At 37.4% G+C, this 18,688-nt stretch overlaps 1 protein-coding gene across 1 annotated transcript; it reads right to left on the bottom strand.

Moving 5' to 3' along the window:
* Positions 1-215: 215 nt before the first annotated feature.
* On the bottom strand, positions 216-6,863 carry fgg (fibrinogen gamma chain). Its single transcript, XM_066662028.1, has 9 exons — positions 6,756-6,863; positions 5,912-5,968; positions 5,521-5,704; positions 5,109-5,193; positions 4,444-4,574; positions 4,035-4,168; positions 3,562-3,746; positions 1,879-2,156; positions 216-685 (listed from the first exon to the last, which is right to left on the bottom strand). The coding sequence occupies exons 1-9, from the start codon at positions 6,813-6,815 to the stop codon at positions 513-515; spliced, it is 1,287 nt and encodes a 428-aa protein (XP_066518125.1). The 5' UTR covers positions 6,816-6,863; the 3' UTR covers positions 216-512.
* Between the last annotated feature and the right edge of the window lie 11,825 nt (positions 6,864-18,688).

Below are 18,688 nucleotides of genomic sequence, written 5' to 3'. Positions count from 1 at the left end.
TTTTAGTTAACAAGAATACAATACTTATCTTTTATGTCAGTCCTTTTTTTAAAACCCCAAATCATCAGCTTATTTATTAGTCATAAATTTATTATAGTGTAATATAGTCTAATCTAGTGTCAACTTTATGTCATAACATGGTAATTATGATTCCCAAATAGATTCCCATCAACCTAACATTACATAACTGTAGTGACAAAGAACAGACAAGCACAAATCTTTCATTTAAAAAAGGTGGAAGGATTTATTTGTTTATGAACATATATGATCTGAATAAACTGCACAATTCCAAAAGTGAATGGTAAGTTCAATTAACAAACTCCCAGCTATAAAACTTTAGCTAGCCACTGTGCGACTGGGACGTATACCTAATATGCCATAGTAAGCTGTATGACTTGTGGAAGATCTATGATCAAAGACTGAGAATAGAATGTTGTTGATGTTTTCTACTTTTAATTCACCCAGAATTTTTCCATCAAAACCATGAACTCAGTGGAGAAACTGCCATGTCTTTAAGGGAAACCTTTGTCAAAGCCTGTCTGCTGGCCTCCAACCTGGACTCTGTTGACAGGGATGATCTTCATGGTGGTCTCCTTCATAGAGTACCAGCGGCTGTGCCATGTAGCCCAGATGATGCCGTTGTCGAAACCGTACTGACCAGCATCTTTCTCTGTGTACTTACCACCTGTGGAACATCAAATTAGCAAAAACATTACTTACTTTTTACATATAGGGATATCTCTTACATGTAGAAAAAGCTGGAAAAATTAATACTGTTAATATATACAGTCGTAAAAAGTTAAAAACATACTCTGTTCTAAACAACCTGAACAGATCTGTGTGACTTTGTTTTAAAAACCCTGTGATTTGAGAATGCTGTGAGAAGTTCTGACAATGTATTCATGAAAGAGCATCAAGCAAAAGGACTAAAGCAATCACATGGGCTTTCGAAAGGACATCTTCAAATAAATTCTCTTTTAGCCTTTTAAATCCGAGACACTTAAATCCTCTCCACATGGATATGGATATTTTTTAAACAAATATTTTTGTCTGAGCTTTGTCTTCCCTTCTACACAAAAATGGTGTTTTGTGTCACTGAAAATGTAGGTTTTAAAAACACTATTTTCAGTGTTCTCACGTGAAAGGGAAAAACTGAAGTTTTCAGACATGCTAAAGTCACACAACGTGCCTGTCTCTTGCAGAAATTCAAAAAGCTCCTCACTCCCTATATAGTGAATTACATAAGTAATAAAGTTACAATGTATACATGCAGATATTATTAGATTTTAAATGTTAACATATGAATAAATATACATGATGTTGTATTATGAAAATATAATGCAGTATTCTGATCTAGATTAAGGAAATTCATGATGTGTGTAGTGCACTACATAAGGATTACAGAGTGGTTTGGAATTAAACCTCTGTTATTCTCTCACTTTTCATTGTTTTTTTAATGTCCCGTTTTAAGAGGTACTATGCCCCCCTACTGGACTGGCATGATAATGCAACCATTTACTTCAACTGGACAGGGCTTTTTTTCAAAATCGGAGAGAAGGAAATCTAGGTTTTTAATTAAATCTAGAGCTATGTGGATGGGGCCTTAGCAAACTAACAAGTACCTTAACTAAAATTAACAGCTCACTACAATGGCATGTTTGAAAGACAGTTGTCTTTCTGGTGACAGACAAGCACTAGTAGACATTTACCTTGAGTTGCAACTTTGGGACTCAAGGCACTGCACCAAGACTAATTAGCATAGCATAAGTGACTGGACAACATTAGCCAAGTATTAGCCTAGAATCCAAAAATAAATGGTTCAAAACTGACTCCAAGTTGATATATAAAGGTGAAATCATGATACATTTGACTCCTTACCCCTATAATATTTTCCATTCAGATGAGCAGCATGGCAACGGTTCATCCACCACCCAGAGCCATCCTGCGTAGCGCAGTTTCCATCATATTTGTCGTTGTCACTGTCAGGTGTACTGAACTGCATACCATTATGGGAAGTCTGGTATTTGTCACTTGCATCATCACCAAAGTCATACCCATCAAAAGCATCCCCAGCATCTCCTCCGTAATAGTAGGCATAGGTCAGACGGTACTTGTCCACTTCTGGACTAACTTTGAATGTGGCGTAGTCAGCATATCTGTGGAAATACAAAAAATAAAGGTGATGCATTTCTGGACACATGTTCCTCCAAACTTTTATCTGAAATTAAGAATAGTTATAGAAAGTTTATCCACCCCTCTGCTTTTTTAGCACTAGATGTTGGAACGATGATTTGATATCATTCAGCCACATTATCATTATATGAACCATAAACTCATCCCAAAATTTTCTATGTATTTCTATGGAGATTATACAAGCTGTGTAAATATAGTGACACCAAAAGCTCTACAGCAAGCTTTAGGCATAAGTAACTGATTTATCCTGACATTTAGTGATTAGTTTACATTGACAGAAAAGATCATCATCTTAAACTTTGTAACTTGGCACTGGATCCATCAGGGATCAAAGTCCTGTGTGGCTTTTAAAGGGTACAGCATGTGATATTCCCTCTAATTGATATCCAGCTGTCAAAACAAAACTTTGTGTCTTCAAAATGTTAATAGTCCTTATCAATACAAAATGTCCCAACTGGACAGAACTGGCAGAATTCTATAAATTTCTCACATTCTCTCAAAGTTTGATGTGAATACATCACTATAAAGAGTCACAATTACTTATATTTGTGTTGCCAGAAACCCAAAATCAGGGTTTAATGCCTGTAACAATTACTCACAGAGATCTACTACAATGAAATTTAGAGGTTGTGCAGAGTGTTTGAAGAGCAACAAGCACACCAAACCAATCTTGCAAGGACAAGTATGTTGTTCAGATTTACCAGTTTTGCTATGATAAACATCACATTGAAAGACTTATAAAGTTCACTGGTCAACAGGGACTGAAAACTAAAATGACCGAGTTTGTTCTGTAGACACAACCACCCACACAGTAAAGTGGTATAGTAATTAGAGTTATTAATAATTAGAGTTAGTAATTTTCTCTACAATAAACCATGTCAAATCAAACTGCTATAAATGGATTTGCTTACATCTCATTATTTAAATTATGCAGTCAGTTTAAAAATAATTGTGTTTTAGAAAAATTCCTTTTTAACACATATTTAAAGTAACATTTCAAAGTGATACTATGAACTACTCTGCAAAATGAACTGGCATTTCTGGCAGTACCACTCCCCCAACCACAAAATGTGATAAAGCAGCACACATTTCCTCCAAGATATTAAAAGCCAGCTATTACTTCTTTGAGAACTGCCATTAATACAGCGCCACTGGACAGTTAAAAATGTTTGGAGGAGAACAATAAACTCACAGTTCTGTTATGTCTCCTAACAGATATATGCACTAGCTATCATTTTGCTGGAAGTGTGAGGACTCTGTTCACTCTTGGAACACTGGCCTCACCATATATTAATCCTGGATTCTCATAATTACAGGGCCAACCCTTATATAGTTTCACTACTCATATAAATCCATTTTCTGTCTTACTTTTTGATGCCATCCCAGTCCACCATCTCTATCCTGAGTACGTAGGGGACAGAGGATTGGACAGACAACTGGTGGATCTTCTCATTGCCCAGCCAAAACTCTGTGCTGTCATCTGGTGAGAGATAGCCAAAGCCTTCTTTGTATGGAATCCATTTTCTGTTGAAGTCAACTGAGCCGTCACGTCTCTAGAAAACAAGATTCAATTATGGGTCATCGTCAATATAAAGTCTCATATTTCTGGAACAAATCTGGAAACACTTTACTGAAGGGCAGTATCTGAGTCTTTTATTAGCCTTTCATAAGAACTGACGTCAAACCTACTTAATACTAAATTACTTATTCCAGTGGGAATCAGTCACCTGAAGCACTATTTTATGTCAGCAGTAGTCAGTTTAGCACCGTGGGTAACCAGTACTCTATACAGCATAAAGAGGTTGGGCAAAACTCCTAAGTTATGAGAGTGTTGTGCATACCCTCTGAAGCACTGTCCACCCACGGCCAAAGCTGTCAATCTCACAGTAGACCAGGAAAGGTGCAGGAGCTCTTGCAGGCTGAATGTAGTAAAGACCACTGGTTTTGCCACCCTTGTTTGCAACTTCCTGGCAGTCTGAGCAAAAGGATATATAATAAAATTTTACAAACTATTCTACAGAATTATATAATATATATACATATATACAATTGTTGTATATCTTATAGGAATACAAGGCTAGGTATCTATCTCACTGAATGACTTAGAAACCCAAAGCTAAAAGCCAAAGTACATTTTTCAAAAACACATTAAATTAATAAACTAAGTTTTCCTAATTATTTTTCAACACGCAACCGCTCTCCTGTCATATGTTATAATGCTGGAGTGATCCAGCAGGAGTTTGTCGTTACCTTTGCCTGTGATCGGTTGAATCACCACGGTGTCCGTGCATGGCAGCTTGCACTTCTGGTCCAGCTGAAGAGCCAACTGCTTCAGTTCCATCATACGCTTCTCATTGGCTGCCAGTGTGGTCTGCAGGGCACTGAGGAAATAAATAAAAAGTTTTTTAACAGGTAAAAGCTTTAATGTAATGGAAGAATATTATATCACGTGCATGTGTAATGGGAATTTAAAAAACAAATATTCTTCCACGTTTTGTCATTTTATGGTATTACACAAAAAAGGTTTAAAAACCCTAGAAATGAAGTATTAATGCACTGTAATCATGATTCTGCAGCAATTTTTCCTTGATGGAATTTATACAGAATGCAGTGACGAATAAAATTTTCTTGCTTGCTATTTTAAAACTACATAACATTTGGTTATTTTTGCTGAACAAAATGAAAATTATCATTTTAAATATTATGCAACAGTTACCATAGAATGACAAAAATGAGGGATAAAGTTTGAATATCTAAATACAATAATACATTAAGCAGAAAAAAAATTATTTGTAGACATGATATAAATTTTTTTAAAAAGTGAATGTGTATTTTTTGAAACAGCAAGAAAAAAAAATGATGAACTCAATGTAATATTTCCCATAACAATTATTGATACACAGTGAGTTACTCACTATATTTGCTCCTCCTGAGTTAGAATACTTTTCTCAAAGCGTACCACGTCATCCAGCATATTTCTCGACTTCTGGAGGAATGTGTCTATGAAAGAACACAACAGTGTGGATTTATTTGATTTATTACTCATTCTCTTACCTTTGCTCCATACATTTTTATATTATTGCATTTATTAGAGTTATAAATAAGTCATAACAGTCACACAGTTACGCTCTTATACTGTACTTCCCAATAAACCTACACTATGTAGGCAAATGGTTTAAACCATTCAATCCAGATTTGGAACTTTGCCATGAAATTTGAGTTTAACTGCATTCAGTCATGCCCTAAGGTCGGGGTCTAGTTCTGGATCACAAATACCAGCTGTGCCTAAAAACATCTGAATATGTCCTCAAGGCTGAGCTGTGTTACCTGGTGATGATTTTTGAGCCTGAGTCTCAGAGTCTCTGAGGTACACTACTTTCTCCTGAGCCCCTTTAGTGAGGTTTACAATGTCCAGCAGAAGAGACTCCATATCTCTCAGGTCCTTTACTACCCCAGGCTTGTACCTCTGCAGATAATCTGCTACACCACAAGTGGTGGGACAGTACTGTCCCTGAAAAAAAGAGCCAGCAACATATTTATAACACACAGCTTAATATGGACACTTATAGCTTTCTAACATCAGAACATATATATGAAACCTGAAACTAATATATAAGAACAATATTATATGATTATCTGCTAAACAGCTTGACATGGGGGTGATTCTCTAAAACTATGGTAAGTAATAGTTGTAATATTACAAATTCAATGTACTTACAAAACCGTCTCCCAGGTTACATGACTCTGGAGTTAATGAGTAGTCCCCCCTGATTTGCTATATCACACAAAACAGACAAATTAATTGATTCATCCATTAGTTTGTTAATATTTCACTCATACATTTAGTTTATTGGTTTCATCATGTTCAGGGTCAAGGTGGGTCCAGAGAAATGAATGCATTTTAATACTTAAATTGCTCTCAAGGCAAATTAAATATAACACTTTTCTTAACACATCTGTGTCAAGTGAAGGACAATGGGTTACTTTTAACATGTGTGAAACAAATGCTGAATGTCCCAGTAATGCTAATACACACAAAATTAGTTGCATTAAAACTTGTAAATGTTTGTGTACTAGAAGATGTGCAATAAGTTACTATATCTATGTATCTAAGGTATTTCTTAATCTATCAAATAATTTGAGCAGTTCAATATATATTTGCATTTACACATTCAGATGCTTTATCACAAAACATACAAGATATATAAAATATTTTCAGAAAATGTAGAAATTATTTCAAATTTACTCATATAAAAGCACACAAAAATTAAAATGTACTAGTAGTACTAATCCTCATATCTCCATTTTGTCATTTGCCTTTTATATTGGGTTCAAATTTCATGAGTAAAAAACACAATAGACATGTCTCTAAATTACTTTTCATTACTTACACTGAAAAATAATGTTTTTTCTTCTCATTTAAAATTTTTGATTTTAATTTAGTTTTTCGACAATGACAGTATGTACATGCATACCTTCTTTATAATATAAAGTCCTATATCACACATATGAAGCTCAAAGCAACATTTTCTTCAATGTATATCATTTCTATATTCACTCACCGCTGATGCTAAGGCACATAGTAAGAGAACAGAAGCGATCGTTCGGGTGAAAATAGCCATTTTGGTCTGACAGTTGTGGCGGTGCTCCTTGTGAGTGTGAGTGACCACTGCTACAGCAGGATATTTATCCGATCAAGGTCCTCCACAGGGATGGAGATAACAGTTCACTATGCAAACAAGCCATTCCATCATAAACTGCAAAAAAAAAAAAAAGACAAATACTCTCTCTTACTGACAGCCTGACTCACAGCCTTTACCATAACTTCAACAAAAAATTAACCAGAAGACTCAGCACTAAATGACCCCATAAATGGTGATATTATGCATGAAGCTCAATGAACATATGAATATGTTGAGGTCACTTCAGAAAATCCCATAAAAATAATGCAGCCTATATTCATAATACAGTGCTAGAGTCACTATTATAAATGGAAAACAAATAAATATTCTTCCAATCTCCCAAAATTCAGTCTTTATAATAATAATAATAATAATAATAATAATAATAATAATAATAATAATAATAATAGTGCTGGTGTATGGGAGGCAGTTTAATTCCTTTGTGCTTATTTGCTTTTCTCAGTAATGTGCTCTTGACAGCTCCACATTCTTTTAAACCCACTGTCTCTTTAATAGTGTTGCTTTTCACAGTGGAGAGGATCTTCTTTATAACGTTTAAACATTTTTTAAAAAGTTCTTTAGGCCAACAAAGTTTATCCTGTCCTCAATTGTAGTGAAAGCTCAGCTGCAACCTGTTTATGTGTTTTCAGGCACTTAAAGAGAGACTATTTACAAAATGGATGGATGTAGGCTTCTGTAATGTTTTATCACTATGCTACTCAACAATATTTATAGATAAAAGCCATATGAACAATGAGCAGAAACCTCATCTAAATGTATTTGAGATTGCCTGACAATGTGACAGATATTTAACCGAGGGTGTGATGAATAAGGCATGCTTTCTTATCCATTAGCTACATTAGCCTTTTAGTTCCAATGCAAAGCTAAAGAGACACACTTCTAACACCACACAAGCCTTGGTTTTTAGAGTGTTTTGGGAGTGAAACTGTGTATATTAAATTTTGTCTTCCTGCAAAAGTGAAAAGAACAGGCAGAAATTGTACAAACGTAAAAAAACAGAAAAGTACTCAATGCTCATTGATCTGCATTGCTACACAAGTCCATCTCCTACTAAAGTCTGAGTTAATAATTACACGTTTTCTTTCTCCAAAAGAACAACAAATGTCCTCTTAAGCACACATCCATCCACCCACACTGTCTCACATGCACACACCTCAGTACTGGCTCCAGTTTTAATATTTGATGTGTTTGAGTCATTTGTCACTATTCATTTTTACTGGTAGTGACAAAGTACAGAGATTTTGCCATCAAAGGAGGAAAGCTTGTGTTTGCTGGGAATAAAACAACAACACTGAAGTATGATTGTTGACTAATGACCTAAAGAGCATGTCAAAAGATTGGGGACACCCCTGGTCTTGCTCCTGAATCTCTGTCCTACCACAAAAATTAACAGTCAAAATCGCTGTCTTCTTTTTAAATCCAACATTAGAAAGATTTTTTTTTCTTTTGTATACTATCTCCTTTTCCTAAAATGTGTGGTAACCTATTTACACTGTCATTTACACTTTCTTTGAGTATATCTTTTTTTTTATGTAAGTGTCTTAGCCATCAATTGGAACTAATATAGGATTTGTTACTCAGTCCACATCACCTATGTGACATGTGTCTTATATCCATCAAAACAAGTCCCAATCAGTATGTCATATGTCATATACAAGCATGGTATAAAGCCTAGTATCAACAACGGATACAAGAGCTGGGTTGAAAGTGTAAGTGTGCAAGATTTTACCCAGTTACTTACTGTCCACTTTATTACAAACACATACCTTATACTACCACACACTGTCCACTTTACTAGAAATATAGATCTTAGGTATTGCAAGTGGGTAATATTGGCCATGCTATTTCAGGGTGGGGGTATTGTCCTCTCACTCTCCCATCACTGAGTTCAAGCTAATGTGTGTATAATTCTCTTCCAGATGTTTTGCTCTTGTGTCATTAACAGCAGTTTAAAAACTTGTGGGTGGTGTGTTAGTGTGTATTGCGCTCAAAGTTACTTCTGAAGTAAGAATAGTCCAACTAAAAACATCCAGCCAACAGCATCCTGTGTCCCCTGATGAAGAACTAGAGGACAACCAACACAAAGTGTGAAGCAACAGATGAACTACTGTATGTGACTTTACATTTTACATGGGGGGGGATGGGGGGGGGGTGATGACGTTACGCCCCTCGCTGCCGTTGTATGCTTAGCTGAACCCATGTGTGCTTTTAGGTCCTTTACCTTTACCTTTATTTGCTACACAAAACATGGGCATTCCTTATTTAATTCATCCGAGAATTTACATTTACGTTTCGCCTAGCTGCTCGAGATGAGGGTGGGTACATGAGCTTTGCCTGACGTAAACAAGGACTACTGACGTGCAGACTGACCAATTAAATATTTACAGAGAAGGTTCTTGACCAATAACGGTAGCTCTACAGTCAGACCGTCCAATCAGAAGATTTTAGGCTACTTCACCACGTCTCCTTCTCACTCAAGCGAACCAATCGGAGTAGGGGAGGGCGGGACTAGTTTGTGAACGAAACGCTTCTCGAAGTTCTATGTAAGTTCTAGAAAAACAAATTACCGGACGTTTGTGAAATTCCGCCTGGACATTTTTTAAGTCTAAAAAAGAGGATGTGTCCGGGTAAAAGAGGGCGTCTGGTCACACTATTTTACATATTGTGGTATTGTGTACACTATTCTGCAAATATTGAGCAAAAAAACTAAAAGACACCCTGGCCATCACATGTCCCAGCTCCCCTCAGGCAGGTACTTTGGCATGTCACTTACTGCTTATTGTCTGCTACAATACACTGTGAACTACCGCGTAACCAGGAACACTTCCTTCTATGTGCCAGAGACTTGTCTACAGGTAGGTTAAGGTGTGCATTGCTCACCCAGAAGAATCACCTGCCCATCCAATGAACACACAAAAACTCTATTTCTAAACTGGATGCTGAAATGTATTTTTCTTTTACTTTTGTTGTTGTCATTTTTGTTCACTACCTCCCCATCTGCTTCAGATTAAACTACCACCTTCTTTACACAGCATATTTAGACAAAGCAACACTGTTGTTGTTGCCCACCCAAATATCATATAGCAGGCACGGCAGCGCAGCAGGTAGTGTCGCAGTCACACAGCTCCAGGGACCTGGAAGCTGTGGGTTTGATTCCCGCTCCGGGTGACTGTCTGTGAGGAGTTGGTGTGTTCTCCCCGTGTCTGTGTGGGTTTTCTCCGGGTGCTCTGGTTTCCTCCCATAGTCCAAAAATACACGTTGGTAGGTGGATTGGCGACTCATAAAGTGTGTGTGTGTTGCCCTGTGAAGGACTGGCGCCCCCTCCAGGGTGTATTCCCAATGTGTGCGCCCAATGATTCTGGGTAGGCCCTGGACCCACCGCGACCCTGAACTGGATAAGCACTTACAGATAATGGATGGATATCACATAACAATGCCTGTGCTAGGTGTAAACATACTCTGCCAGTTAAGCCTGATTCTAATTGTGAAAATACAATGCAATAAATAAATAAATAATATATATATATATATATATATATATATATATATATATATATATATATACAGTCCATTTTGCTAGAACACATCCCACACTGCCAGTTCCAACCCCCTTTTACGAAAGCCCTGAAAGGCATGGTAAAAAGAAATTTTTCAAATGTGTTCCTGAGAGAAGTTAACCTTTTCTTTTTCTGGTGTTATACAACCCAAAAACAGTTGAACCAATATTTCTAGTATCACTTCAGTACAATTTTAACCTTTAAAAGTATATTTATTTCTTCGTGTATACTTTTTTTATATACTTCTATCAGTGAGGTGAGTCTGAATGGTAATTGTTTTATTTTAAATTTTTAGATTATTATTATTTTTATTATTATTATTATTATATTTTTAAAATGGCAAACACTTAGCAGGCCAGTTTTGACAAACAGGTAAAGGCATAAATTTATTTTCGGTTTGAAAGAAGAGAAATACATCTGAGGAGCTATTTCTTAAAATTTAACATGCTAGTCCAGCTTTGACCAGCAGTGGATGGGTTTAAAAACCCTGGCTGTCTGAATTTGCCCGTGTGTCTTTGGTGCACAGGTTTTAAAGCGGAAATACTCAGCCATGGAGTCTGTTTATTTCACTCAGAACAGGCTTGACATTTGAAAAAGGTTCAGCTGATCTTTACTAGAAGTGGTCTTTGACAGTATTGATTCACAATGGAGTGTGTGAGTGAATGTGTGTGTGTCTGTGTTGTCCTGTGAAGGACTGGCGCCCCCTCCAGGGTGTATTCCCGCCTTGCGCCCAATGATTCCAGGTAGGCTCTGGACCCACCGCCACCCTGAACTGGATAAGCGGTTACTGATAATGAATGAATGAATGAATCACAATGACTGCAGATTGCAATAGCAACGTTTAACCGCTAGAGGTCAGACTCAATCCACATTTATCATGAACACGGTTTACATGCACTTCTAAAGGGAGTCTTCTAAATTCCTGCAGAATTAAGACGTCATTCCGAGTGGCCTGGCGTACAATGGTGCATTTTAGAGAAACTTACCTCGCAACAACCTCCGGTGTCGACCCGAGGTGGATGGGTTCCCCGTATGAGCCTTGGTTCCTCCCAAGGTTCCTTCCTCGTGTGCTGAGGGAGTTTTTCCTTGCCACTGTTGCCCCTGGCTTGCTCATAGGAGGCTTGGACCCGGATCTCTTTAAAGCTGCTTTGTGACGTCTTTTTGTTGTGAAAAGCGCTATATAAATAAAACTTGATTGGTTTCAATACTGAGACAGATACAGCCACTTGACTGACATTTCTTAAAATGCGTTTGCCCACTAGATGTCACTGTTGGGTAAACCTTTGAACAGCTACAGGCAATTAACACTGGTCTGATTCAGATTTAACACTTTATTTTCAGGATTTTTTTAAATTAAACACTTATTTTGGATTCATTAAGTGTAAACATAAAACTGCCAGTTTGATGTTATATCAAACTTTATATTTAAAAAAAAAGCACTTTGCCAAACCTGAATGTGATTCTACCAATCAATTGAAGGATGGAGAGGGTAAATATATCTGGCTCCATGTAAATGGGACTATGACCTCAAAGACAGCTCTCCTCAAATGAGAACAAGGTCCAGTAGAGTCAGTGCTCATAGGTCTGTAAGCATGTTTAAAGGCGGTTTTTAAAAATGCCTTTGGTATATAAAAAGAAGGATCACCCCGGACAGATCAACTAATGAGCCACAAAAACAAATACCACTTGCTGATAAAGAAATGCAGCACAAACATGTTAGCTTAACCGCTAACCATGAAATGTGGGGTCATTTTAACCTGGCAGCTTTGACATTTAGCAGTCACTCTGCAACAGAGGTTTTTTATTATTATAATTATGTACATTTATACAATAGTCTGGGTTAAAATATCTATAAGATTACAATCTTTTTTTTTCACCCTGTTCAGGGTTTTGGGGGGGTTCGAAGCCTACACAGAATCACTGGGCTTAAGGCAGGAACCAGTGGCACACAACTCATGTACTTGACAAAGAACACAAACCATTAAAACTGAGTTAAAGTACAGATATCCAAGGTAAAATATTACTCCAGTAAAAGTAGAAGTCCTTGTTTTACATCTCCACATGAGTAAGGGGGGTTTCCTACCCTTTTCCTGAAGTTACATAATGCAGTTTCTGCAGTGCTGAGCCTAGATTAGCAACAACAGATGTTCTACTTCTCCTTATTATAGGTCAGTGAATCATCACAATGATTTTGAAGCTGTATTTTTATGGTAAAAATATTACATATTGTTCCTTTAAGCTCTCTGTTTTGTCTACATAATTGCAGAGTATATTTTGAGCTATTTCTGCAATTCTGAGACACCTGTTTCTTAGACAGGCTACGGTTTTGTTTTTCTGACTCTTTGCCTGATACCCGTTTTTGTGTTTTGGACTTGTTTATTTCTCTGTACTGATTTTTCGGTTTTGGAATATTTCTTATGGTTTTAACCTCGCTTCGCGTATTGTGTTTAAAAAAATCTCCAACGGACTCTCACCCTCGGTGATTGATTTCTGACATCTACAGATCTGTAAACAGAGTATATGAATGAATCGTAGTTACTGATGACTCAAATTTACTTCTTTACTGTCCACCACTGGCAGGAACACACCCTGGAAGGGCATCGTATATCATACACTCGCCTAGTCAATCACTTTTTTTGCCTGAGGGAGAAAATTGGAGCATCTGGAGGAAACCCATGCAGACACAGGGATAACGCAACAAACTCCTCACCGACAGTCACCTGGAGTGGGGTTCAGACCAACAACCCCAGGACCCTGGAGCGGTATGACAGTGACATTACCTGTTGCGCCACCATGCCCTGAACATATTATAGCATTTTTTTACACACTTCAGTATATTCTTGGGATTACAGGCAATGTGGTTAAACACGTGCCAAAGCTTGATAAGTACACACTTGCTACAGCCAATCAAATGTTTTCTCAGCCAGAGCTGTTAGGTGTTAAATGCTTCTGAATGGTCAAAAGTATTCTGACACTTCTGTTAATTTGTGGTTTCAACTACCCAGCTTCTCTCATTACTAAATGTTGCGTAAAATCAAGAACATTGGCCATGCAGTCTCCAAAGGCAAACATTAGCTGTTAAACAGGTCATGCCAAAGAGCTCTTTGACTTTTAATGCTGCACCATCAGTCTGTCAAGTTCTTTCCCTGCTTGAGCTACCCCAGTCACTTGTATATAAAACTTAAACAGTCCACTACACAAGCTCAACAGATAGTACAAGCGAGTGCTGAAGTGTGTACCTCACAGAAAAGAACTGTTAATTGAGTGCTTTATTTATTGCATTTCCAAGATCAAGCAGCTGTACACAAGCCTGAGGTAGCCAGGCTCAATTCTAAGACTTAATAGGGGGGGTGTAATGCAGTGTTTCTTAAACCAGTCCGCAGGGACCACCAGATGGTCTAGAGTTTTGCTCTAACGTAACCTCCAACACACTGATTTGGAGGGAGAAAAATGGATCACGTGGAGATACCCGAGGACCAGTTTGAAACCACTGGTGTAGAGCACCCCACCACTGGACTGTAGAAACTTATTGTTTGGACTGATGTATCACATGTCACCACTTGGTATTCTGAGGGATAGCTTTTGATAGCTAGAGACTAGGCAACTTGCACAATGCCAATTACAAATTGAGCAGTAAAAATGACCCAGGGCTGTTTTCTTTGACTCTATTAATTGCAGGATTTTTATGTGATAACATTTTGTGAAAGGCCATTTCCTGTATCAGTCTGATAATAGTCTCTGGCACAAAGTGAGGTCCACAGAGAATTTATTTTTAGGTTTAGTGTGGAAGAAGTTGTGCTATGTTCTGAAATCTAGTAGAAAGCAGGATGAAGGGACTGACTCCATGTCTATTAATTTGGAAGGAGATGTTCAGCAAGCTCATGGATGTAATGTGTGATTGTTTATAAATGCTGTCATGTAGATATATGATCTGTATATAAATTCTATTAATAGTAACTGAGGGTTCACTTCAGGGTTCATTCAGAGTGCATGATGCATCTTTATATAAATGTTTCTATATACAGACATAAGTGTACATTTCCGGGTGTCATCTATAAATGTTAAACCTACTGTATGGAATATTTTTCATAGACAAATTTTGCCGTTTTGTGCTTTATGATATTATTAATAGATATCAGGGTCAGACTAATTAATGATATTGTATTGAAATATTGATGAACCAGGAGTGAAGTTGAAATATTTTTACCTAAAATGAATTGAGTCTTGTTACAAAAATAATAATAGGTCATGGGTGGCATGGCTTCCTGCTCTGGGTGACTGTCTGTGAGGAGTTGGTGTGTTCTCCCTGTGTCCGTGTGGGTTTCCTCCGGGTGCTCTGGTTTCCTCCCACAGTCCAAAAACACACGTTGGTAAGTGGATTGGCGACTCAAAAGTGTCCGTAGGTGTGAGTGTGTGTGTGTGTTGCGCTGTGAAGGACTGGCGCCCCCTCCAGGGTGTGTTCCTGCCTTGCGCCCAATGATTCCAGGTAGGCTCTGGACCCACCGTGACCCTGAAATGGGTAAGCGGTTACAGATAATGAATGGATGGATAATAGGTCATGATTCATTTACTTTTGATACTTTGAATTACAATCTAACGCAAATACTTTTGTACTTATACTCAAGTGAAATTATAAATGGAGAACTTTTACTGGAGTAATATTTTACCTTGGGTATGTGTATTTTAACTCAGGTACAAGCTTTGTGTACTTCGCCCACCACTATAAAGCAATGATGTTTTACTGCATTTTCTTCATGAGGAAAAGTGTTTTTTGGCATGAAACAAAGCGAATGCCTAAAGTGTCCTTCACTATAATGAAATCACTGTAAAGAATGGCCTTCATCTTTTTATAAAATGCTGGTCAATATAAAATATTTTTAAAAATACATGTGTTCAATTCATAGATGTATTTAATTAAAAAACAAAACAAAAAAACATTCACATCAAATTATTCTTCCAACGCAAAATGTAGTTCATTAAGAGTGAGCATTGTTGCTAGGAAACATGAGTGCAAAGATTTAACTATTTTAATGTGGCACAGCCACTCGGTGAAACAAAATCTATTCACGTGCATTCAAGGTTTTGTCCTTTTTCTGATGGAAGAGACTCACTTAAGGAGAAGTTACAGTACGTAGACGCGAGTATCCGTTCACTAGCTTAAAAAGCTCGGTACACCGCTGAGTGTAGGCCACTGCTGGTCAACAACGGGACCGCTTACTGTTCTCTTTACAAGATCTAACTAGATTTACATCTCTTCTAATAGATTAGACTTTTATTCTGGTAAATGGACTAATGCTAATATTAACAACAACTGAGAAATACATACAATAATGAGATACGTCTGAGAATGTTAAAAAAATTATAATCTAATTTATGAAGGATAACAAGAGAAAGTAATGAAGAAAATATCAGTCAATTTGATGGTGAATCGAAAAGTATTTACACATGCTATTTTGGCTAAAAATATTTAACCATTTGTGGTCCGCCCAGCAAAACGCCAACGGCCCTCCAATCTTGGACTGCTGTCTTTTTGCTAAAGAACTGTTTTTCTCTATCATATATGACTGGGTACAATAATACAATGGCAAATTAAAATGGAATTATATGAGGTGAAACGGTCATAAGTGTGCATGTATCTTGTATTTCACAACAGATTTCAGCATGGCTCCGCCCATCAGATTTTAGGACTGGATTATCCATTTCATAAGAAGAATTATAGCATAGCACTGTCAGGTAGTTGCTTTTCACGCTGTCATATTAGTGCCATCTGTCACATTCTGCCATACATCCATAAAATAAATGAGATAGGACTGAAACTGAAAAGAGGGTCAATGGATCAGCAAATCAATTGTTACCCATTGTTCCCTCTCACTTCTCATCGCATAACTCAAGCTAAACTGTGTGATAGAGTATGTATTAGCAATTGCAATTTATATCTTGCAGTGAAAAATGAATCAGTTGTCGATAGGAATTATACAGCTTGGGAATCAAACGAAGATTTTATCGTGAGCAACTTGTTCAGATATAAATCAACACTATGTTTGACGGCTTGATAACTAGCTGCATTTTATGGCTTTACTGGCATTCAAGCTAATCCCTATGCCTGCCTGTGCTAAAACAAACAAGGCAGTTATATCCAGCAGCATATCATCTGCTCTAAAACTAATGCTGTTTATTCTGACCGCTCATTGACCTATTTTTATGGCATAATAGAGCATCAAATGTGAAAGACAAGAGATAAGAAGCGGGCTGACCCCTGAATCAACTCTCTTGTTTGTGAACCTAAACAACTGTGAACTCCGTCTGAACTTTCAATCAAAGCAAGATGGAGAGAAGTCTTCCGTTTCTCAAGGCCTCATGAAGCTCTCTCCTCACTCACCAGACACTCCAAACAACAGATAAGCAGTGTTAGCTCAACTGCCAGTGAATGTGGTGGGTCCTTGCTGCTTGAACTTGTGAAAAAAATCATCCAAAACACTGCTTATGTTAAGAATATTCAATGGAATAATGGTTGCATGCCTTACAATGCTCTTTCTATTCTTCTGATAAAAATCAACTTCGCTCAGTTTTCCGTTTTTCAAATGTGGTCCATCAGTGGATTTGTTAAGTACTGGAAGCTAATATGGCTAACAATTTATGAAGACCTCTTAGCACTGTGCAAAGTGCTTTACCAAATGGTTGCCACATCAAGTTGTTAAGTCATCTCAAGCAGACATAAAAAGACAAAGTTCAAGGTTAAACTATACCATCCTATGTGGTATAGCACATATAACCCTATGTTATATGCTGTCAGAAACCACTTGCACGTAATGTGGTTTAAGGGAATTGTAAGATGACTTCGGCAATTTATAGGTACATACATTTCTGTAGGGTTGCCACATTTGGTAAGGTGACTAGGGCAGCTACTCATGGTTAAGGTAACCATTCCCCAATGACAAACATGCTAGAGAGGGTAAAGCACTCTGGGGTTGTGTTTGAGATGCAAATACAGACAGCAGTTCAGCTCAGTTCTCCAGCAGTACTTCTATTTCTCATCTACTCTTAAACAATGCAACACTAACATACAACCACCATGTCAGTGTCGCTGCAGCACTGAGAATTATCCACCACATAAATCATACCTGCTCTGTAGTGTTTGCTGTTGATTCTCACATTCTGCCTCAAACCGTCACTTTTTAGATAGCAGTCATAATCTATTGAGGGTAAATCCCTTAGTGGCTAAAATATACAACATTTGAAATAATTCAGTCGCATGTGTAATGTTGTCCAGAATCTATTTTTTTTCTATTTGGACTTTTTTTTTTTTTTGGATTTTATTTATTTTCAAAAAAAGGACATACATTCACATAGTTGATCCCAATTTTTTTTAAAAACAAAATGAAAAAATGAATAACATTATATATGGCCGAACATATCCCAATAACATCAGGATGCCCAACTAAATTACTCCAGTCCAGTAAAATTTTGTAATCCCCCTGCTAAAACACCACCACTGACTTGGCAGCATGAGATTAATCAGGTTTGCTTGAGCAGAAAACAAATCACCCGACAGTGCTGGGGGCCTCTAGCCCACACAGAGGATGGTGAGGTTATACCTATGTGCAAATGTTCTACATCACTTCTTGGCTTTCTGTGGAGAATATACAAGCTGCACAATCCTTATTGAAGTTCCCATTTTTTACAATTACGTTCATTCCAGTTTGACCTTGAGTTGACTTTTCCTGGCAAATTGTGATATTTAACAAAACTGCTCTCAGATCTGCAGCTTGGGAGGTAATGAACTGCTGACTAGAGTTCATACAGTGGTCGAGAAGCAGAAATTACTGACTGAGGCTGAGGGTCACGTGGTGTCAAGTAGGGTACCATACAGGAGAAATAAATCTAGCCTTGCTAACATTCTTTAGACTTCGCTTAAGGTCTGCACGACTGCACAACATGTCCTATTAGGTTTGCACGTACTTGGTTTATCTAATGTGCACTTACAAACAAGACCCTACTAATAAATTGTCCTTTGTTGATGAGTGTGTTTTTATATGTGCAGTGAATCCTCATGGTGATTTACTGAGAAATTATTCCTTTAATGATTCACACACTGACTCAGAAAGTGAACATGTGTCTTCAGCACATTTTGCTCTGATACTGGAAAAAGGAAGTAAACTCCATTGCTAATGGAATAAAATTATTTTTTTGACAAGTTGATCATTATAATACCTCTTCTGCCATCATCAGCTGCAA

The sequence above is a fragment of the Hoplias malabaricus genome, chromosome 2 (genome assembly GCF_029633855.1).
Source record: "Hoplias malabaricus isolate fHopMal1 chromosome 2, fHopMal1.hap1, whole genome shotgun sequence".
Taxonomy (NCBI): domain Eukaryota; kingdom Metazoa; phylum Chordata; class Actinopteri; order Characiformes; family Erythrinidae; genus Hoplias; species Hoplias malabaricus.
Note: the sequence above shows the minus strand (reverse complement) of the source record. Positions and strands in the feature narration are given on the sequence as shown.

Excerpts from the sequence above, each read along its gene's own strand:
- fgg (XM_066662028.1), bottom strand. The coding sequence starts at position 6,815 with ATGGCTATTTTCACCCGAACGATCGCTTCTGTTCTCTTACTATGTGCC. Across the intron at positions 5,705-5,911 it reads GTAACCTGGGAGACGGTTTT|GGACAGTACTGTCCCACCAC; the intron begins GTAAGTACATTG and ends TCTTTTTTTCAG. Across the intron at positions 686-1,878 it reads GAATGGAAAATATTATAGGG|GTGGTAAGTACACAGAGAAA; the intron begins GTAAGGAGTCAA and ends GATGTTCCACAG.